Source organism: Nyctereutes procyonoides, unplaced genomic scaffold (assembly GCF_905146905.1).
Source record: "Nyctereutes procyonoides isolate TBG_1078 unplaced genomic scaffold, NYPRO_anot_genome, whole genome shotgun sequence".
In the NCBI taxonomy this organism is placed as follows: domain Eukaryota; kingdom Metazoa; phylum Chordata; class Mammalia; order Carnivora; family Canidae; genus Nyctereutes; species Nyctereutes procyonoides.
Window position 1 is genome coordinate 15,529,380 of NW_026575046.1, and position 23,168 is coordinate 15,552,547.

Below are 23,168 nucleotides of genomic sequence, written 5' to 3' on the forward strand. Positions count from 1 at the left end.
AGCCCTTGCACAGTCACATCTAGAATCTTTATCTTCCCTCTGTTGAAAAGGTACAGAGTCACTGGAGTCACATGTGTAAATTCATTGTATAACAGTAAGCAAAAAACCCAAATGTCAAGGAAGCAAAAAAGTAAAAGTATCTAAGTATCTGATGTGGATTGATTAGTAGAACCGGAGGGAATAAGCCTGAGAACTGACTCAATCTATTCACCAATATAAACTCCTCCTTCCTTCATCTGAATGTCTCATAAAAAACATGAACTGATAGAGTTTCAAGGTAGAGTCATACAAATATTCCAACGGCATTTCCTGTTTTCTTCTAGTTGCAGGAGTTAACATCTTTATTAATAGTAAATTCGGAGTTTGTGGACTGGCGGAAATTCCTATTAGTAATCTCGATGCCTTGGCCCATCCCCATGGAGGAAGAGCTCCTCGAAACCCTGCAGAGGTTCAAAGCGGTGGATGAAGAGCAGTTGGGCACCATCACTTTTGAGCAGTATATGCAGGTTGCTACCAGGGTCTGGTGGCACTAATAATACTGGAGTACTTTTAGCCTAAGAAACATATAGCCCACTGATGTCACATTGCCAGGTCTTGGGCCAGTGTTCTTCCCTTCGGCTGTCCATGTCTGGGCACCCAGAGGCAGTGCAGCCACTGTCCAAGTGCCAGGTGGAAGTCTAGCTTCCACCTCCAGGGGAAAGGATCTGGAAAAAGTCAGAGCTGCTAGGAGAACTAAGAGTTCTGAAAGAAGTCGCATCAGCTTCATTGTCCTTTTCCTAGCTCCTACACAATGGTTCTAAACCATGGCCAAAAATTAGAATCACCTTCAGAGCTTTTAATACATCTAGTGTCCAATACCCAATACTCTGGGAGTAGTAACAGTAGTACTACCCAGGGAAATGAACACAGGGAGAGGGGAAGGTTTGTTTTTTGTTTTTTGGGTTTTTTGGGTTTTTTCTCCATTTGGTCATGATCATGGTGAATGATGAGATAGTTTTTGACAAGTTAAGTTTGAAATGTCTGCGAGAAGTGCAGACAGAAACGTCCAATCTGATACAGCAGATGCAGAACAGATTGCAAGTCACTATCATGTAGGCAGTGGTTAAATTTAGGAAGGGGCGAGATACCCAAAGGAAGTGTCGAAAGTGATGAATAACTCAGTGCCATGGTACCTGGTCACTGGACTGGGCAGGAAGGATATATAACAGGTGACCTTTTCCAGAGCAATGTTGGTAGGGTACAGAATCCAGATTGCATAGGATTGATTACATGAATAGATCTCTAGGAAGTGAAGATCAAAGTCAATTCAGTTTTTAGAAGTTTGGGTAGGGAAGGAGAATGAAACCCCATAACTAAGGGGGACTGAATTACTTAATTTTGTGTCTACTAATTGAAATCATCTTATTGCTCATCATTTCACATTGCTGGTAAACACAAAAGATGGAAGCAATTATAAGGTTCTAATTTTGAAATAGGGTAATACTCTTTAAGTGCCTGTGTCTCATGCATATTTCAATATTGAAAGAGCACATCCCTTCCTGCTTCTCTTTTTGTCCTTAATGGATGGTATGCTTATAGACAGCCCCGATGTTCCCATGCTTGTGCTGTTCAGCCAGAGGAAATAACACTTGAATAGAAGAAGGTTCCTTCAAGGCTGGTCAAAGCAGGTGCTTGGCTGATTGGGCTTTGATATATTTGCTTCCCTAGTAGAACGATTTATGGATACTATCACTGATCTCGACTTAAAACTTGTGAAAACGATTTTGTCTAAAAACAAAAACAGAGCAAAACTCACTCTGGTTTCATCACTGAAAGATTTTAAAAGTGAGCACTTGCGAAATTACCAACCTTCACTACAGTATGTGCCAATTACTCCAGGCTATCAATTTAAACATCCTTTTGTACAAAACATGAGACAAACAAAGGATGTTGGCAATTTTTACCAAAATGCTGAGCCAAAACCAGAAAGCTCCTTTACCAAAAGTGTAAATTTCTTAGAGAAAGTTGGTCACTGCATTTAAAAGAAACACAGAAGTACTTATTTGAACACCTCCTGTGTTTGGGGAGCAGTAGATTTCCGATTTCTGAACTCAGCACTCTTCCCCACCCACCCAATTCCTCGTCCACAGGAGCCCCAGGAGAAGGAGGCCATTTGGAAAGGCGCAGTTGGTCATCCCACATGACTTTCACAGATTTCCAACACTTGCCAGCTCACACACACACACCAGAAACAAAACCGAAAAAAAAAAAAAAGAAAAAAAAGAAAAGAGAGAAAGAGAGAGAAAGAAAGAAAGAAAGAAAGAAAGAAAGAAAGAAAGAAAGAAAGAAGGAAAGAAAGAAAGAAGAAAGAAGAGAAAAAGTTATATGGGAAAAGTCAAAACCATTTCTAGAGCAAAATGTTATGAGATTTGTTAAAAATGCTATATTAGAACAGGAAGAGAGCATAGCACGCATCGCTGAAATGGAGTTCTCTGGGAGAGAAGGCCTCTCTGCACTGCTTTTTATTTTATCTTTTTTCTTTTCTTTTGACTAATTGCAAGGTCACAACAGTCACCCAAGAGTGTGCTGATTGCCCCAGCTTCTAAACTGGAATGAGAGAGTTGGTGAAGTCGACAGGGCTGTGTACCTGGGCCTGTTTGCCCTCTACCCCTAGTCCCCCTGCTGCTGTCACGTGCTTACCTCCACTGTGTGAGGAGGCTGAGCCACTCCATGTAGGATTCTTTGATATTAAACTCTCAGCTCACCTTCTGTCGGTGAGAATGCATGTGATTACAGGCTTAATGAGTCAGCCCAGGACGCTGTAAGTCTACTTTAACATATAAAAATTCCTTTGGAAACTCCCTTTATCTCTACTCCCCAAGATACAGTGTTGGCAATCACCCCCAAGTACATGACCGACCATAAACATCCGAAGGGTTTCATGATCAAGTTTTTACTAAACAGTAAGAAACCACCTTTCCCAGCAATAGCTAGCCCCCTCAGGATCCTGGAAGCCTTGTTTCCAAAATACCTGGGAGGCTTACCCTATCCCTAACTCCTTCCCAACTTGAAGCGTATGATGGGCCACTTCTCATGACCCCAGTACAGTTCTTTCTGTCCATGGGTTCTGTCCCCATGCTTTAATAAAACAACCTTTTTGCACCAAAGACATCTCAAGAATTCTTTCTTGGCCGTCAGATTCAAACCCTAATATTTTTCCTATAGCAGACCATGTTTTAGCAAGAGAGCACAAGGGACATTTACATCTTTTAAGGAAAAATCACTTAATAATTCAGTGAGGCAGGTTATGGTTGACACAACCTTGCTTTATTAATTTAAACCCTACTATCCAGGTTTACATTTAACATTTCATATTGCTAAAATTTTCACGGATGACTTTTTAAAAATCTTAAGTTGTTTTCCAGTCAGGTTATTTTTTTTTTCCTTTCTAATGTGGCCCTCTTGTGTGAGAAATACACAATGTTCTCATTTATGCAATACCATTTATGCAATGGCTGAGAAATGGTAGGAGGTATTGGGATCCAATCTCTATTTCTTTTTTTCCCTTCTAGCTTCTTTTAATATTTCCCCTTTGCTCCCGGTTTTCAGCAATTTGATTATTGTGTTTCTTTGTGTGGTTTTCTTCATGTTTCTTCTGCTTGGTTCACTGAGCTCTTGAATCTCCATGGGTTTTGCCATTCTGGTCAGATTGGAAACTTTTCAGGATTTTTTTTTCCTAAATACTTTTTCTGCACACCCACCCCTTCTCAAAATCCAGTCATGTCCTTACTGTGCCACGGGTCACTGATGTTTGGTTCATTTTTTTTTTGTCTTTTTTTCTCTTTGCTTTACTTTGTATTCATTTCTATTCCTAGGTCTTCGAGTTCACTGATCATTTCCTCTGCAAAGCTGAATCTGTTATTAATACCATGCAGTGTATTTTTCATTTCAGATATTGATTTTTTGTCTCTAGTAGTTCAAGTTGTTTCTATTTTATATCTTTCATTTCTCTCTTCATGTGCATGTTTTTTTCCCTATCTCCATGAACAAATGAAATATATTTAGAACAGCTTGAGGAATATCTTTCTGTATTCATTCTATCATCTGTGTCATTTTTGTGTTTCTTGTTATTGATTGCTGTTTCTTCTATGGGCGTGTAATATGGCTTTTTTTGGAATACTTAGTAACTTTATATTGGATGCCAGATGTTGTGATTCTTATATTAGTGGGTGCTACTTGGAATCACTTTTATCCTTTCAAGGATACAATAATATTTGTAAGGCTGGGTCCAGTGTGAACTTTAGGTGAGGGCTAATCAGTTCCCACTGCTAAGGTAATTTATCTCCTGGGGGCTCTCTCCAATGCTTATGTTTGAGGAGATCATTCCACTCTGCCTGGTGGTGACATGGACTCTTCCTCCCAGCCCCATGTGAGGCTCAGGAATTGTTCAGCTTACTCCTTTCTTGTGGTTCTCTCTCCAGCTTATGGTATCTTCCACAAACACACATCACCAGATTGTTGAGTCAAGACTTACGGAAATCCATCTGTGAATCTCTGGGCTTCCTCTCCCTCTCAGTATATCACTAGTATTCTGTCCTGAAAATTCTAGCCATCTTGTCCTCCCTCAACAACAAAATCTATCTTCTCAACTCAGAGAGATCACCAGGCTCCATTTGGATGTCTCTCCTGGCACTACAGCCTGGGAACTCCCTCCAGGCTAAAACACTGAAAGGACTCCTTGGTTACTTCCTTTAGTTCAAGAAATTCTCTCTTATGTTGCCTATTGTCTAATGTCAGAAAAAATTTTAGATATCTTGTTCATTTTTCTTGTTGTTTAAAGCAGGAGAGTAATTCTGAACTTTGGTGCTCCATCATACTCCTTACCTATGTTCCTCATCTCTCTATCCTCCCATTGAGTAGTACTTACCTTCCATAGATTAGCTATTGGGCAAGGGTCTCTTCAGTACAAAAGCATATTCAAAGCTCGAGCCCATACTGGATCTTAAGTTTCTTCTGAGTCTTCTCTCTCACAGGGTTCCATGTGGCCAACATCTCCTTTGTTCCAAATGAAAGAACCTCTAGTTCTTACCTTTGGGAGCTTCATCCCCTTGCAAGTTACCTAAAGCCATTCCAGCCTTCTCTCAAAGCACAGGTGATACTTAGAAGGAAAGAAAGCATAGAACATAGGCCAGAGTCAGGTTAGGCAAACTAGGGGCTCTTGGCAACAGTGCTGACAGTATGTTATCACTCTGGAAGATGGTAAGAGAGCTAAACCTGGGAACAAAATGCATATGTACATGAAGTGCTTACCATGTACAAAAATCAAGGTTGGCATGATGTATTCTTTAAACCCAAGGAATTTATACCTGATGCTCAATAGCAAACATGAGTGGCACCACAATGGACTAAAAGTCCATTGTGTGGTATAGACACAACAAACTGGAATTCAGAAGCAAGATCAAGGAAGGCATCTCTAAGGTGATGTGATCAGAATGGAGCCCAGAGAGATGTGCAGGTTTACATGGGTAGACAGGAAGTCACCAGGTAGGAGGGTTGATGTGAATGGAAGAGCAAGAACAGGAAATGGTTCCAAGAAGAGAATATGACAAATTAAAGTCTTGAAGAAATTGATATGGTTGCATGGTACAAGCTGAAACAAATTAGAAGGAGACTAGAGATGAAAACAGTTTGGAGCTTACGGGGGTAGCCTGTGACAGGAAAGAGGCTCTTCCCCAAGATGGCAGGAGTAGGGTTAGAGGGAAGGAAGAGAAGGGAGATTCATTGCCAAATAGAAATCGAAGGTTTCGATAATTGGTATCACATATGGGTTGAGAAAGAGGGATGTCATTAAAAAGCAGGCCATTGAGCTTTTGAGTCAGTCATTCACTCACAAAGATTTTTCTGGCACCACGCTAGGCTCTGAGAATAGATAGTCACATGAACAGGACATGTGGAATGTGAGCTAGTGTTATGAGTGAAGACCCCTCCAGAATGTTGCCATGCAGGCAAAATCAGGGCAGTGACCTCCAAACTTCATCACATGCTCTGACAGCTAAGATATAGCTAATATCCCCAATATGTGGATTTTAATTTATAAATTATGCATGTGTACTACTGCACTAATACATTATTTATATTATCAAATATATAAGAATAAAAATTATATAAGTGATATCAAAAATATGTATAAATGGAAGTTCTAGTATTTTCTCCTGTTTCCCCTGGTTTTTGACCCCATATTTTAGAGACCACTACGCTTAGAGTGTTGAATAAGATGGGTTCAATCCCTGTGGCTTTTAGAGGAATGCTACTTTAATAATTTTCATTTTTATTTTTTGTATAGGCTGGTCTGTGGTTTACAGGAGATGAATATATAAAAATTCCAGAAAATCCTCTTGAACCTCTGCCGTTCAATAGGCAGGAGCATCTTATAGAGGTAATTGCTGAGATCCTTTAAAAAATTCACTACTATAACACTGGTAATTTCTGTCTTTTCTTCCACTCGTGTAATTTGTTTTGGATCCCATCACCCCCGCCCCCAGTTCCTTTGTTGTATCCCTAGAATGTAGACTTTAATGTTCATAAGGTGGCAGCACAGAAAAATTTGGGGGGAGGAGGGAGGGACCAAATTCTTAAACAGAGTCCCATTGTTAACTCTCCGTATGATCTTGAACAATTTTCATAATCCCTCGGGTCTCACTTTTCTCATCTGTCAAAGTAAGCTGTTACTTGACATATTTGCCCCGAGTGTCCTTCCAATTCTAAAAGCTTAGGATAAGAACTGTTATTTTACCAACACAGCAATCCCCCCTTGGGTATGATACATCCCAAGACCCCAGTCGTATACCTGAAATTGTGAATAGTACCAAACCCTATATATACTGCTTTTATAAGTTAAACTTATAAATTAGGCACGGTGAGAGACGAGCAGTAATAGTTAATATTAAAAGAAAACAACTGTAAAAATAATTCTGCAATGAAAGTTATGTGACTACGGTCTCTCTCTCCCTTTCTCTCTCTCTCAAAAAAAATTTTTTGTGCTGTTCTCACCCTCTTCCTGTGATGATGTAAGATGATAAAATGCCCATGTGATGAGATGAATTGAGATGAATGACATAGGTGTTGTGAGGTAGTGTTAGGCCACTAGTGACCCTCCGATGATTTGTGAGGAGGAGGATCATTTGCTTCCGGACTGAGGTGGACCACAGTGGACCGTGGGTAACTGAAACCACAGAAAGCAAAACCACAGATAATGGGGACTACTGTATATGTTTTTGTTTATTCCTCTTTGACTTTCATTGACTTGTAAAACATACCAAGGGTTGCATAAGTATTGCCCATGACCCACTGGATTATTATTATCAAAATTATTATTACCAATAATGATATTACTAACCTCTATCCCTGAGCCCACAAAAGAAAGCAGGACCTTAATATTGTAAAGTACTCTGGCTTCAGTGAAGTGTTTAAAACATAAAAATATACCTAACACAACCAAATTCAATAGGATATGAGAAAAGTTGAATAGGGATTTAGACAGCTCACAAACTAGGTGTATCAACGGTCCAATTTCCAGCCAGCCATTAGTTTAAAACTGCAATAGGAGATTGTACGTGACTCCAGTTACGGCCTTAAAGTGAACAGTTTCCTTCAATTGGATGCATAGTTTCTGAGCACCTCTCCCGAGCTAGCAGGAGAGCAGGTAAGAGAAAGGGGTCAAGGCGTCACCAGAGTCCAAGACCCAAGACTGGCAGGTGCAGGAGCAGCTTTTTGTCTTCGTTGTGGTGGGAGTTTTCAATGTGAACCTGGAGGATGGAGACCAACCCTGTAAAGCCATCAGGAGGCCAAAATCTGCCAGCAGTAAACAGGTTCTTCTGTGAAGAAATGGGCAGTCTGAATATGATGCCAAGTCAAAGCACTTTCCCTTCCAGCCACAAGTTTTAGAAATGTTCACTGAGGGTAGAGCCCTTTAGTTGCTCACCCAGCAGCTAATGCCAGCAGACTGTGTCCTGAGATGGCACCCTGAGGACTGCAAGGCAGTGAAGCAGGAAAGGGCCTTTGGGTGCCAAGGGAGTGAGTGGCTGCCACCTATTGGTGCCCAGACTGCTGGAGAATGGCTTGGAGGAACAGACCAAAGTTGGCGGTAGAGGCAGGACCATGAAGCCTGAGAAAGCAGTCGGGCAAAGGATGGGATGGCTGGCGTGTGTGTGTGAGTGTGAGTGTGCATCAGTCTGATGTCCGAAGGATGGAAAGGAGTGGCACTTTCCACCCCTAATGACTCAGACACTGGATGCTCAGGATTACATAAATCTCAGTGCTCTTTTTTTTTTTTGTCTCAGTGCTCTTAAACTGGGATTAAAAGCACAGATTCCAATGCTTGTACGCTTCAAAGTCTTGATGAAGTTACCTAACCCCTCTGTGCCTTAGTTTACTTTTATCCCTCTCCGGCAGGGTTGTTGTGCAGAGTGAGTGATTGGCACAGAGTAAGCCCTGGGTACGTGTTAGCCAAGCAGAAACCAGCCACGCTAACTGTACTTGGTTGAAGAATGGTTCATGGGTAACATGCTAAAGAAAGGGGTGCAAAGAAAAAAGATAAAACAACAAACCAACTTTACCCCTTTGGCTGTAATTAGAATAGGAAAGACCAAATGGGGGTGGAGATGGAATGCCCCATGAAAAGGGAATTCTGAGGGTCAGGAGCCCTGAGCTCTGTCCCCAGGTCTGTCACACTGTAGGATGCTGATCAGGTCCCTTCCCTCTGAGGGACTCTTTACCCTCTTAAGGAGAGGCCCTGAACTACAGGCTCAGGTCCCACCCAGAGCCCCTGATTTGTCATTTGTGCTCTCTCTGACCAGGGCCCACCTCTGACCCACACTGGCAGGGGCTCCTGGACATAAGCCATTAGCACAGACCAGGGGCTTGGATGACCCCAGAGTCCCAGGCACTGGATGAAAGGCCCCGTTGCCCCCAAGAAAGGAACTCTGAGACATGTCCTTGTCGCAATCACAGTGATGTCCCCTGACAGTAACGGCATACTTCATTATGACTGACCGGGTTCCACAGGTCATGCCCTGGCATCCCACACACTCAATACCAAGAGCAACTACTCCAGTATTTAAAAATCCTTAGCGATTGCCATATAAACTGACAAGGCAATTTGATTTTGCCATATTCAAATTCACAAGTGTTGTCTTAATCTCTCCACAACTTCCTTTCCTGTGAAATCCTTCTATTACTTTGGACTGGTAATATTTGTTGAAGCCAGGTTTCATACACTAGTTGTTTGTTAACAGATCCTAAGTACCTATTTCTGCCTCAGGCCTCCCTTGCAAACCTCCTTCATGCAATTGCCCATTTGACATCTCCACTTGAATATTCTAGTAGATATTTCAAACTCTGTGTCCAAAGCTAAGTACCTGGACTCCCATCCCCTCTACCCCACTGCTCCGATCTTCACTCAGAGCCATGTCCCTCTTAGTCACTGGCAACTCGGAACTTCCAGTTGCCAACGTCCTACTACACATCCCCAAATCTTCTCTCTTTTTCAAAGCCCACATTCGATTCCTCAGGAAATCCTGGTGGTTCTATCCTCAAAATATACTGAGGACCAAACTGCTTCTTCTAGCCCCATGGCCATCACTGGGACAAGCCACAGGCATCCTCCCCTGGAAGACTGCAACAGCCACATGATGGGTCTCCCTGCGTCTCCTTGTCTTGGTTCAGATCATAGCAGCCTCCACTCATATCCTCCCATGGCTCTGCATTTTACTCAGAGGAAAAGCCCAAATCCTTAAGTAGCTAACCTGGCCTTGACCCTGTTCCTCCCTCCCCTCATCGCCTGCTGTGCCCTGGCGCACTCTGCTGCAGCTACCCTGGCCTTCTTACGGAGCAACCCTGTGAGGCATGCCCCTGCCTTAGGTCATTGACTTAGCAATTCCCTCTGCCTGTAACGCTCCCACCCCGGATATACTCCCTGTCTAACACCCTCCAATCTTTGTTCAAATTTTACCTTCTCAGCTGTGCAATCTGCCCCACTCTTCACTCCTAATTCCTCTTTTCATGATCTGCCTTTTGCATGTGTTTCCATAATCACGACCTAATTTACCTGACTTATTTTATGTATTCTTCATTGTCTGTCTTCCCCTTCTAGAAGACAGAGATCAAGAGCAGGCATCTTTATCTCTTTCTTAGTGAATGTATTCTCAGAGCTAGGTATGGACTATATTTGTTCAATAAGTCCTTGCCAATACCCATTCATTAGCTCACAGTTTCTGCGAATCAGAAATCCAGGCATGGCTTAGATGGGTCCTCTGCTTAGGGGTCTCAGAAGGCTGAAATCAAGGCATCAACTGCAATTGTAATCTTCATCCAAGGCCAATTCCAAGATTGGTTCTGAGACTGCCTTTCAAGATGGATTATTGGCAGGATTCAGATCCATGTAGTTGTAGGACTGAGAATTTCAGCCGTAAGAGGCTGCCTGTTGCTCCCTGCCACATGGCCCTCTCCACAGCTGGACAGTTTGAGTCTCCATGGCCAGAAGAAAAGCATCTCTCTGGCTTTAAATCTCTCCATTAAGGCCTCACCTGATTAGGTCAGGCCCAACGGTAGGCTTCATTTTGGTTAAATCAAAATCAACTGATTAAGGACCTTAATTACATCTGCAAAAATCTCTTTATCTTTGTTATATAAGGTGACTTACTAAATGGGAATGATTTTCTTTTTTTAAAAAAAGATTTTATTTATTTATTTGCTAGAGAGAGAGTGAGAGAGAGAGGGAGCACAAGCAGGGGGAGCAGCAGAGGGAGAGGGAGAAGCAGGCTTCCTGCTGAGCAGGGAGCCCAAGGTGAGGCTTGATCCTAGGACCCTGGGATCATGACCTGAACCAAAGGCAGATGCTTAACCACCTGAGCCACCCAGATGCTCCCGGAATGATTTCCCGTCACAGCCACAAGCCCTATGCACACACAAGGAGAGGAGATGATACAAGATATATATGCCAGAGAGTGGGAACCTTTGAAAGTTTCTTAGAATTCTACCTACTATGATATTTTAAATAATCTTAGGAACACAGCGAGCCTTACCTTTTATGAACGTCCTATCCATTGACTTAAAATCAAGGCCATGTAATTACAGAAAGAGCCCAAATATCAGCTTATTTCATTTTGCACATATTTTTTCAAGATAGGATATTCAGTTGCTTTGTTAATGAAAATAATGATGCATTGCATCTGCAGAGCATTTATAAGGGCAATTCAGTGGAAATCATAGCAGAGTTCAACAATTCCTGTGGAAGAAATGGAAGATAGGCCCTCAGGGACCCTTCGGTGGTTATCTGTTAGTGTCAGTCCCCCCTTCTACTCCTAATCCTGCTGGAAATCCCTGAAGTAACTGAGAGGCAAGAGGGGATGAAGAAAACACAGAGTCCTGAAGGAACCCACCAACTGGATCATGAAAAAAACCCAAAGGATGCCTTACCATTAGAGTGTTTTTAAGCATCTCAGGATAACTCTGCCTGGCTTGTAACAGACCTGCAACTCAGTTAACCTTGATATAAGTGACTAAATGAATGAACTTCCAGATTCCATTGACCTCTAAGACTCCTTCCTGCTTTGTAACATAACAGATTTTATACAGTTTCCTATCAACGTGAGTTTTATTTAAATTTTTATTGGATTTGTCAAGTATCAGAAACTTATTCTCCCAACCATCTAATTAAATTTGTTCATAGTTGTAAGAATTGTAGGTAATGGAGAATAGCCTAGGCACTTGGTATCTATGGATCTAGGCATTTGGGCACTTGTACCTCAATGTGTAGGTCAGGACTGGTAGTGTTAGAAGCATCTAAGAGATTACTGTATGTGCAGAACATTATATCACTCCAGAGCCATCTACTTAGTCAAAATCTAAATTTTAGAAGAAGATTCTCCAGGTCATTAAATGTACATGTTTGAGAAGAGCTCATAAGGAAGCCAGTGTCCTCTTCAAGCAGGGCCACGTAGGTGCTTTACTGCTTAGGTGTGACCTGTGAGTCCCAGGGTTTGAGCTGCTTTGCCACAGGGGATCTTGGGTTCCCACACACCAACTTTTCTTACCGCCAGATGCACAGCACACTACATTATAGAGCTGACTTCCAGCTCAGTCATTTAGAGTGAGAGAGAAATTACCCAAAAACACTGGTATTCAGTGGTTAGCACACTCCTCCTGAGCGAATCCACGGTGGAAAAAGTCACGTTATTACCAACAGGTTGAGTATGGAGTTCAGAGCACTGTTGGCCAGTTGAAAGATTTTTTTTTTTTTACAATTGTATTTATGTATTAGAGAGAGAGAGAGAGAGCACAAGCAGGGGGAGAAGCAGTCTCTGGGCTGAGCAGGGAGTCAGACCCAGGGCTCAATCCCAGGACCCTGGGATCATGACCTGAGCGGAAGGCATATGCTTAACCAACTCAGCCACCCAGGCACCTTGGTTGAAAGATTTTAATGGCTAAAGTCCCAGGTGCTCTCCATGCAGAGATAGAGTGGAAGCTTTATATTTAGGAGTCAAGACTCAATTTGTCAGAGTGGTGATTAGGATAGACAGGTAGGTTCTTGCTCTGTAGCTCCCTTTTCCTGCTTAAAATATAGTCCCCACCACCTTTATTAGCACATTCTTTTCTAAGTTTGTATCAACAAGTTTGTTGATACAAAGCATATAGCATATAATATAATTATATATGCTAGCATATAATTTCTTTAACATTAGAATTGTGAGCCTTACTTATTCTGTTTTTTAACTTAGCATACTCTTCAGTTAATACCATTCATTATGTGTTACGTTTACTGATTCAATCCTCAGAAAGTGGTCTTATTCCAAAGCTCTTGGAAGGATCCATCATTGCCTGTCCATCCAGTGACTACTCATTTTAAGCCTTTTATCTTTGATTGAAATTCTTTTTGTGTGGCAGTTTTTCTTTAGGCTATTTGCTGACCATGAGAAGGATCCACCTCAACTTGACTACACACAGATGCTGCTCTATTTTGCTTGCCATCCAGATGCTATGGAAGGGGTCTACAGGGCCCTCAGTGTGGCCATAGGAACTCATGTCTTCCAACCAGTCGAAACTATTGCTATTATTGGAGAAAAGGTAATCGTGTTCCAGAAATGGACTAGCATTGGGGTTTGGAGGGGGATGCCAGAGGATCCTAAACTTATAACTTCAGAGGCTTGGTTTTTTCATCTTTGTATTTTTCTGGGTGCCTAACACAGCACTTTACACAAAGTAGGTCTTCATAAAGCTTTACGCAATTGGATTAAGAACTAGAGACTCACTATCCAAAAATATACCTTTGTAATAAAATCAAAATTTGCTCAAAGTTTCTTGATGGAATCCAGGTTTGTTCTGTAAAAGACAGCCTTTAGTTTACGTAAAGTGCTGATCCTTATAAATGAAAAAGAAGTGGGTATCAATCCAGTCTGTCATACTATGTGGAAATTCTACGTGAAACAAGTTCAGGCCTCAAACATCCCACATATATGTTCACCTGATAGTATTTCAGGCCAAAACCCAGCCACCTGAAATCCACAGGTACCTTGTATTTCCTGCATCCAAGGACGAAGAAGCTTAATAGCTAATAAAACCTCACATTCCCCTTTAGATTTCTAACGGGTTGGCATTCCCTAGCTTTTTTTTGGTTGGAAAAGCCTAAGAACAGGGTGCTAACTAATGTACTTATTAGCTGCCCATTTTGACTTTTTAGTATTCCCTTGACCCTTTGGGGACAGAGTTGTGGTCCTTGTAATGAAACGCTTTTTCCCTGTCCATCTTTTATGGACAGAGAAGAGAAAGAGATACTGCCTAGTAAAAACTCTCCAGATGTCCCAGCCACACTTATTTGCCTTTCATACGTGCCTTTCAAAATACAGTATGCTGGGTTGCCTTAAAAAAAAATAAAATAAAATAAAAAAAAACGGGATCCCTGGGTGGCGCAGTGGTTTGGCGCCTGTCTTTGGCCCAGGGCGCGATCCTGGAGACCCGGAATCGAATCCCACGTCGGGCTCCCGGTGCATGGAGCCTGCTTCTCCCTCTGCCTGTGTCTCTGCCTCTCTCTCTCTCTCTCTCTCTCTCTCTCTCTCTCTGTGACTGTCATAAATAAATTTAAAAAAAAATTAAAAAAAAAAAAAGAAAAGAAAAAAAAAAAACCCTTGGCGAAGTTTCTGTGACAGCTTTCACATCTGGGAAGAAATAGACTCTTAGATGCAACCCTGAATTTTGACCCTGAGCAAATGGACAAGAGTTGCCCTTCCCCTTCCACCATGGCCAGAGTGAGGCTGGACAGGTACCTAGGAAGCTGACCACTCAGGACTCTTCAGCCCGACGTGCTGTAGATGCTACTTCAATTTTTACACAGTGACAGAAAGTATAGCAAGGACTGTTGGTTTCACTCAAGAATTCTGTCTTCTTAGACAGCAGAAGGCCAGTTTCAGTTTTCCCAAGTAAATAAGGAGTTGGATGTGAACTGCCTTTACTGGGACTGCATTTCCCACTTCCCCAGGGATGTTCTTGTCTCCCCTTATAGGCTGGGCCTCCCTCAGGCAACCCTGGCATGGACTGTGGCCTGCCAGGAGGTCTCAGTCAAATGTCTGTCATGCAGGAGAGCTTCCCTGACCTCAGATGATGTCAGGCACCCCCTTCCATATGTTTCCAGAGCATTCTGTGCTTCTTACACAGTACTCTTCACACTAACTACTTCTTCAGGTCAGCTTCTTTTCTAGACTTTAAGCACCCTAGGGGCAGGGAGGGGCCATCTGTCTTGTTCTGAACCTGCCACAACCCTGAACCCGAATTACTGATACAGAGTTCAGCAAAAATTTCATTGAGTGAATCAGTTAATTAATTAATTAATTTTGTAAATCATGCCCTCTGCATAGCCCTGTGACCTGCAAGAGACACAGAAGAAGCCAAAATTTCACCCCTCAAGGGACTCTGTCTAATTGCCCCCATCCATGCAAAAAAGAATGGGAGAAAAATGTCCCAAACATGGAAGAAACACAGTATAAAGGACAGATTAACACAAGGTCTTAATGATCAAAAGCAATGTCTACACTTTCTTCTTTCCCACTTCCCTATCTTTGTTGTTGCTATTGCTCCCACTTGGAGTACCTTCAACTCATCCTGAAGGGTCCAAGGCCTTCCTGGTATCCCAGGCCTTTTTCGACTACCAGATGATTCACAAAGCTCCCCCCTGACACTCAAGAGCAACACTGAGCATTCTCAATGAGGGCCCCTTATATTCAGATCTTCCCTGAGAGGGCTGAGTACTACTGCATGCATACATGCATTTATTCAACAAATATTTATCCAGCTTTTCTGTGTAGTGTAGTATCCCCTTGATGTGGGGATAAAATAGGTAACACATAGACTATGTGATATGGTAATAAATGCTACAGGAAAAAAAAAGAATATAGGGAAAAATACAGGTGTTGAGGTGGGTTGCAATGCTGGGAAGATGAACAAGGTAACTGCAATCATGTGTAAAGACAGCAGTGGATGCCAAAGACCAGCCATTGTAGTTGAAGAAGAATGAGCTGGAGGAGAGTAAAAAAAAAAAAAAAAAAAAAAAAAAAAAACCATGAGGGGGAGAGGGCCCTGAGGGCCACTGTAGGACCTTTGCTTTGACTCTGCCAAGAAAGGAGATGAGAAGTTATTGGAACATGGCTATCTGACTTAAAATATATGGAAATCTCTCTGGCCACAGTATCGAGAGCAGAGTGTAGGGGGAGAAAGGAGGGAAATAAGAAGAGCCAGTAAGTCAGGCAGCAGTCTGTCTGTTGAATCCTACCGCTAAGTTATTTCTACCTTGAATTGGGGACAACATGCTACCCATCTTTATGTTCCAGACAGTAGCTGCCACATAGAAAGTGCTCAATTAATGTTTGTAAACATGATGGGGAAGAAGGGAGGAGGAATGGAATCCTGTCTCCTCTATGTAAAAAGGAAAAGAGAGGACATTCCCAGCAGAAGCAATAGTTGATCCAGGAGACTGCAATGAGCTGGAAAGTCCAGGAAAAAAAGGAAGCATGTGCTAGAACTATTGTAATAGCAGCAGACAGCTGCCTGGGTGAGTCACAGCCAGGCTAGTTAGCACAGGAAGGCTCTGCATCCCCTTTGTCCCCACAGACAGAAGCTAGTGCCCCACCAGGGAAGCAAACCCCTGAAGTGCTTCTCTCCAGAGCTCCTCTACAGTCCAAGGACACTGCACAGGAACTGCTCCTTAACCACTGCACCACAGAGACAGAACCAGCCTGAGGGGCAGAGGGCAGAGAGCATGCCTGTGAAGGACCACACACAGAGGCTTGTTCTGGCTCTGGGGGAACTTTCTGAGCTTGAGCTTTTGAGATGCAGGATCCTCCCACCTCCCTCATTCTTGCTCAGCCCCTGTTCTTGCCATCCTGCCTCCAATTATGCTACTCTGTTACTGTGCCCTTTCCTGCTGTGTTCTAGTTTCCTGGGCAACCTCATCCCAGGAAGCCAGAATGAGCCTGCTCAGAAATAACACCTCCAAAGGATCCACATTCACTCCCAAGACATTAAATCAGATCTCTGCTTTTGCTTTCCGCATAAACAACTGGAAAGCTCCTCAATAGTTCATTCCTCCTTCACTCCATTTCTGTGACTCATGCTGTTATATTCAGTGTGGCACAGACCTGTTCAAATCCATGGCTGCTTGGTAATTTAAAAGAAGCTCAAGAGTGAAGCATTCATGAGTATGCACTAGTCCTAGTGAAGCTTTAAGTAAGCTGTCATTTGGAAAAATAGTTCATTCTGGCTTAATGGTATGGGGTTATGGTGTAGGAATTCAGTAAATTGTGAGCTTGAGACTCCCACGTTTTGAAGAAGTTGTTAAAGCATCTTGGCAGAGCATTTGAGGTGCAGGGGTTTGAAACATATAAATTTACATTCCATCTTACTCTTTTGATACTTTGCCCACATTAGTCCCAAGGACTGACCTCTGAGATGTGGAACTGGAATGAGTGAGTGATAGAAATGCATGGCCAGGCACCATTCTGGGGACACATTTTTGGAGAGACTTTGAGCCTCTAAGAGTAACTGAATGGGACATGGTGTTTGCTACACCACAGTCTGTCCTGCTGCTCAGATGATAATGTGACTCACACAGAGTTTTGATGCTGCTAGTAATTGCTCATTCAGGAGTACTGGCTTTTCTTCGAATTGGCATTGCTTGTTTTGTTCATTCATCCACATTCAAAAGTGTGGTCTTTCAGAGATGTCTAGTGAAGAGAGCCTCCTTGCACTCTCCACAGTCTGGTCAGGAAGCTAATCTGGCTCCTTCGATTCCCATCTCACCTTCCCCTCTCTTCTTGCCCTCTCACTGAACCATTAAATCTACTCTGTCCCAACCCTATGGAGAACAAAAAGAGCAAAAATAGCAAAAGTATGCTCTAACATTAATAAGGATTCCTCATTAAAATTTCAAATGTTTAAATCATTACCTTTTGGTAACAATTCATTTGTCCCATGATGATTATATTGGGTCTCAGAAAAAATAATCCCTCTTTAATTATGGAAATACTGTAGTGAGACAGGGCTCTTTCTCTGTTTAATTTAGGTATCACTTATCACCTGCTTGTCTAATCTGACTAGTCATGTGCTCACCCGCAGGTTCTATCTTTATCATGTCCATGCAGCATTTATGCTTCAGTCTGCGTAGGAATCCATTTATCCTACACCACTCAGCAAGATGTCTTACATCTTGATTGTGTACATTTCACTACACTAAATATTCTGTTGCCCTGGGAAATCATTGATAAGCAGCCAGTGTAATGATCCCCAAGACTCCTAGGTGGACAGAGAAAGGCTAGTTTCACATTTTTGCAATGTAACATTTCAATTTTTTTTTCATTGTGGTTTTTTTTTATTTATTTTTTATTTTTTACAATATATTTATTTTTTATTGGTGTTCAATTTACCAACATACAGAATAACACCCAGTGCTCATCCCGTCAAGTGCCCCCCTCAGTGCCCGTCACCCATTCACCCCCACCCCCCCCCTCCTCCCCTTCCACCGCCCCTAGTTCGTTTCCCAGAGTTAGGAGTCTTTATGTTCTGTCTCCCTTTCTGATATTTCCCACACATTGCTTCTCCCTTCCCTTCTATTCCCTTTCACTATTATTTATATTTAAAATAGAGAAAAGGTTGAACAGATGGGTGATAGAAGATAGATGATGATAGATAGATAGAGATATTTATACTTAATTCCAAAACCTTCACCTGCCAAAGCATTCTCTCTCTCTCTCTCTCTCTCTCTCTCTCTCTGTCTCTCTCTTACATTAGTTTAAATTCACAATTTACTGAAGGATATAGAAACACAGAGCTAGGGCAAATGAAACCTGTCTTCATTACACTGCTCACGACCCTTACAAATCTCCTAAAGGGATTGGCAACTATCAGAGGCTTAATTCGCTGCTGTATCATAAAACTTTTTATACATGGGACTTTTATAACTATTTGGAAAGAATGTGCATGATTAATTAACTTGCACCTAATACTTCTACTGAAGTGAATATTTATAGAACTGGAATGCTCCTTTTATTTAAAGCCTAAATTTAGCATTTTTCCTTTCTTGGGAAACCGAATCAGCATTCAGGTGTTTTCTGACATCTGGCCTATCAGAATTCTAAAAACCCATTTTTTTGCCCATTTTTCCAAGGCAAATCATCAAATATCGATTATTTTGTCATGAAACACACACACACACACACATATACACATTTATCACAGGAAATACAACAAATACAAATCTGTAGAGTATTTGGAAAGTACAAAACTAAGTGAAAAAGACATCACCTGTTTCACTACCTACCGGGAGTAAGCATTGTTAACTCTACTGTGTCTTTCTTTTTTTGACTAATAAGCATTTATAGATAAGAAAATGAGGATCCTAGTGTATTTATTATTTTATGTTGTTTTCATTTTACACTTATTCCATGAGTGCCTCCTCATGTCACTAAGTATTCTTTTAAACTACGATTTTCATGGCAGTATAGTATTTCACCACAGAAATATACTATAATTTATTCACCACTCCCCACTTTTGGATTGCAGATTTTCTGTGTTTATTGTCAGTAACACTGAACAAACATCCATATACAAAAGTCTTCCTGCACACAGATATTTCTTTAGAGTCAATTCCTAGGCCTGTAGTTACAGGGTCAGCAGGCAGGAATATTTTTTAAGCTTTTGATAAACAAGAAATTACACCAGAAATAATGTACTGTTTCCCATACTCACAGGGCCAGTGGCTGACTTCATGGCTCTTGGCCACATTTCAAGGAGCAGCCATAACAATCCCACCTGACTTTCTGCGTTCAATTTGTTTTTTGTCTTGCCTTCTGAATGTTTAGTTGTGTTTAACCTCTAGTATGCAAATGTTTCTGAAGCTCTTGTAATCCATCAAGCTTGAGCAATTAACTTGCCATAAGCTCTCAACTACAGTCAATTTCCAAAGCAAATCCTTTTAAAAGTTGACATCCATGTGTAGAAATCTGACACCAGTTACACTAATTCACTCCAGTGTCCACTTTATGGAGGAAAGCACCTGGCAGTGTAGTAAGCCAAAGCATGTATGGAGGTAAGACATTAAGACACACCTCACACAAGGCATCTGTAACCTACAGGCAAAACTGGTCTAGAATCTTGGTGTGATCTCCAGTGCAGCTAACACATTCTCATCTATACTCTGGCTAGGTTGTGGGAGGCACCATCATTCCACTGCATGAAAAGTATATGGCAACATTGGTGTGTTCTCAATGTCTCCACTACTGGAAAGACTTCAGCCTGACTTCATATTCTCTTCATTTAATCATGCAGACCTCCTCCTTGACTGATGCGAGTCCAGTTGAGGAGTATCCTGAACTCGAGGGAAACTTTATACATGAGGAAGGAGAATTAAAAGAAGACAGGGAGGAAAAGGAAGTAGAACTCCCTGAGAATGCAAACACTGAAAAGATATCCCTGGAAAGACTACTCAAAGTGTTCCAAGGAGGAAAAGAAGTACAGGATGCTAACAGATTCGCCAGCCACCTACAGATAGAGAACACTTACTCAGAGGTTGGTTAAATTCTTTCATAAAAGGGACAGTCTGTACATAAGAAAAGTTACCTCAAGTTTAACATAGTTTCCTGGAAGTGCTCTCAAATTTATCATTGTATAGAAATTATAGCAAAACTCCTTTATTAAGGAAAATAAGGTTTAACATCTGCAAGATCATAAAGTTAATTAACTTCATTTTTTTTCTTCTTTAAAGAACTTCATAAAAGTATTTCAAGACCTAGGTGCCAAGAATCTGGAGCCAGTTGAAGTTGCTGTTCTCTTGAAGCATCCTTTTATTCAAGACCTGATTTCAAATTATTCAGACTATAAAATCCCTGTAAGTATTACCCAAAGGTGTCCTAATTCGGTTGAGCTCAGGATCAGGACATGGTGGGACAACTCCAGTGGGGACGACAGAGATGGGGGAAAGCTGAAGTTGGCCAAACCAGGGTTAGGAGAAGCTAAACTGGTAATAGCACCAGCTCAGACAGGCCAGACCATGATACACAGAGGGCAGCAAGGTCCGGGAGAGTAGAGGTAGCTAGCAGTTCCATGGAGGATACTCTCAGCATTATGGAGCTGCCTCATCACGCATGCCTCATCAGCTTCATCAGGGCTACCTTGGACCTACGACAGAAGGCTGGAGTAGATGAGATGAAAGTTGAGTGAGTGGCAGTATTAGTGTTCCAGATCATTTCAGCCCTCTGATGACTAGCTCATGACTGAGGAGTATGGAGACTAGAATCCCCCTTTGCCAAAGAGAACTAAGGAGACTATGACCCCCACCAAGTGCCGACATTGTCACTGCACTCTAATCATGCATCGTTAGTGTAGTGCATTATGGTGACAGTGCACACAAAAGACTGGCTGGCAGTTCCGTCAGGGAAACACTGGGCAAGATGGAGAAACTGACGACAAAACCCAGAGAGACTGGACCAACTCAGAAGGAGGGAAGCAAGAAAAGAAGAGCTGCCTCCCAGAGTTCACAGTAACCCGACAAGACTGTACCACACGTGCTGGACGTGCATCCACCAAGATGGTGCCAGGTGTCCTACAGCAAGGGCTAAGGCAGACAGAGGCAGACCCCCTTTAACAGTGGGATAAGCGTGCAACCCCTTCCCATAGCAGTTTGGCCCTGTGAAATCTCCTTATTTGGCTCCTGTTAGTTGTTTATTGGACTATAAAGCATTTGCTGCGTTTAAGATAAAAGCACTTTCACTTTGATAAAATGAAGGTGGTCTCAGATGCATTTCTCCTGACTTGTCAGTGATAAGCTTCCATGCCCAGAAGTGAGACTACTGTGACTTGAATATCTTCAGACCCAAATTTGTTTGTTCTACACCGCGGATCTTTCTTTTTACATGGAGATTCTATGAACTATGTTGGTCAAATCACTGAGATGGATTCCGACAAGCTAACAGACTCTCATCTAGTAGTGAAGTGTGATGATAGCATTTAAGAACTCAGGAGTCATGGGACTGAATCTCGGGTATACTACTTACTTGATATCCGACTTTAACTTTCTCTTCATCTGGGCTTTCTCATCTATTAAATGGGAATAACAGCCATTCCTACTCAAAGGATTGTGGTAGAATTAAATGAGATCATGCATAGGAAGCATATGGCATGGTTCCAGACACTCAGCAGATACTTCAGCAGTGACGGCTCTTACAATTACTCTTCACTACTGAGCACTTACTACTAAGGCTAGTAATATAAGTTTCCATGAGAGACAAAAGAAGTACGAAATTTAGTTTCCACTCTCAAACAAATTCCACTTCTGTTTGCAACAGAATTTTTACATGCAAGAATTACAAGAGAATGATAGAAAGTAAGCCACCCAAGCACATTATAGGAATTCAAAACATAGGACATGTTTTTTTCCTAGAAGCTGAGTCTTCAAAGGTGGCCAGGATTGTTGAAAGTGGAGGGACAGGAGATGAGGTGTACATGGATTTGCTGTCAGGGTGGAGAGAGAACAGCATCGCAGGGAAAAGGAGAGGCAGGTGCAAAGGCGTGGACTCAGGGCTGCGTGGGAGGAAGGGGAGCTAGTTGGCTTCTGAGCAAGGGTGTGATGTGACATCAGCATCTTCATCCCAAAGTGCTTTTTTTTCCCTTGTATCTTCACCATATCATATCATTATGTGTCTACATGTAATAGAGCTCTTAAAAAGTTGTGTCTCTTTATATAAATAGGCTAAAATATCTGGAAACGTGGTTAGCAATTTTTCCAAGTTGCTATACTCATACGTTCCACAAACATTTACTGTTTGCATCAAAACTGATATGTTACATGTCCCTTTTTGGTTTCTTATACCTCAGATTTTCATTTAATAAAGACTAGCTCCTTTCCCCACTTGGGAGGAGGAGGGTATAGGTCAGTGTGACCCTAGAATTAGTGGGGACAGAGCACACCGGAACTAGACAAAGGGATGGAGAGAAGAGGGTGAGAGAGGATGGGAGAGAGTCTCCAGTTGTGGGGACCTACCCCCCTTTCTTGCTTTCTTCTGAGCCAGCATCATTCTGTGTAAGGTAGATTCCAGAGGCACATCACCTTGACTACATCTCATCCTACATGGCTGTTCTATGTTTCAGGGAATAGCCCTCTCATTTTGAACCTGTCAGATAATTTTTGAAACCCCTTAGAAGTTCGTATGTTAGAATTCATCTTATATTACCAAGAACCAGTAGGAACATAAAGTGATGCCGCAATTATTTCCTCCTTACGAAGTCAGATGATTTGGGGAGCATCTTTACTCTGGCCAGACTAGATATAATTAACTTGCAGAGAAGAGTCTATTCAGCATTTTCCCCAGAAAAGAAAACAGCCAGTGGATGACTGCCTTTGAGTCAGCCCCTTGAAAAGGTGTTCTGACTCCTAGGGAAAGCGAGAGTCCATGGGGCTCTTTTTAACTGATGTATTATTTCCCGCATTTTGGAAGGAATCTGATCACCTGCAGTATCCCTACACCCCCACACCCCCACCCCCGGTGCTGGCCTCGCAGCTCTGTCTCCAGCAAGGTGGGTGTCTGCCAGGACGTGGGGCCGCGGCCTACTCGGTCCCAGGAGCTCTCCTACATACTGACCTCCAGCACCCTGTC

General features: G+C 42.2%; 1 protein-coding gene across 1 annotated transcript in view; it reads left to right on the forward strand.

The window, feature by feature from the left end:
• SPEF2 (sperm flagellar 2) overlaps positions 1-23,168 on the forward strand; it is a 163,739-nt gene that overhangs the window by 137,273 nt on the left and 3,298 nt on the right. Inside the window, exons 31-35 of the mRNA XM_055325754.1 lie at positions 324-506; positions 6,323-6,415; positions 12,922-13,101; positions 19,846-20,085; positions 20,282-20,404. Of these exons, the coding sequence (XP_055181729.1) occupies positions 324-506; positions 6,323-6,415; positions 12,922-13,101; positions 19,846-20,085; positions 20,282-20,404 (819 nt within the window). The remainder of the gene's footprint in view (positions 1-323; positions 507-6,322; positions 6,416-12,921; positions 13,102-19,845; positions 20,086-20,281; positions 20,405-23,168) is intronic.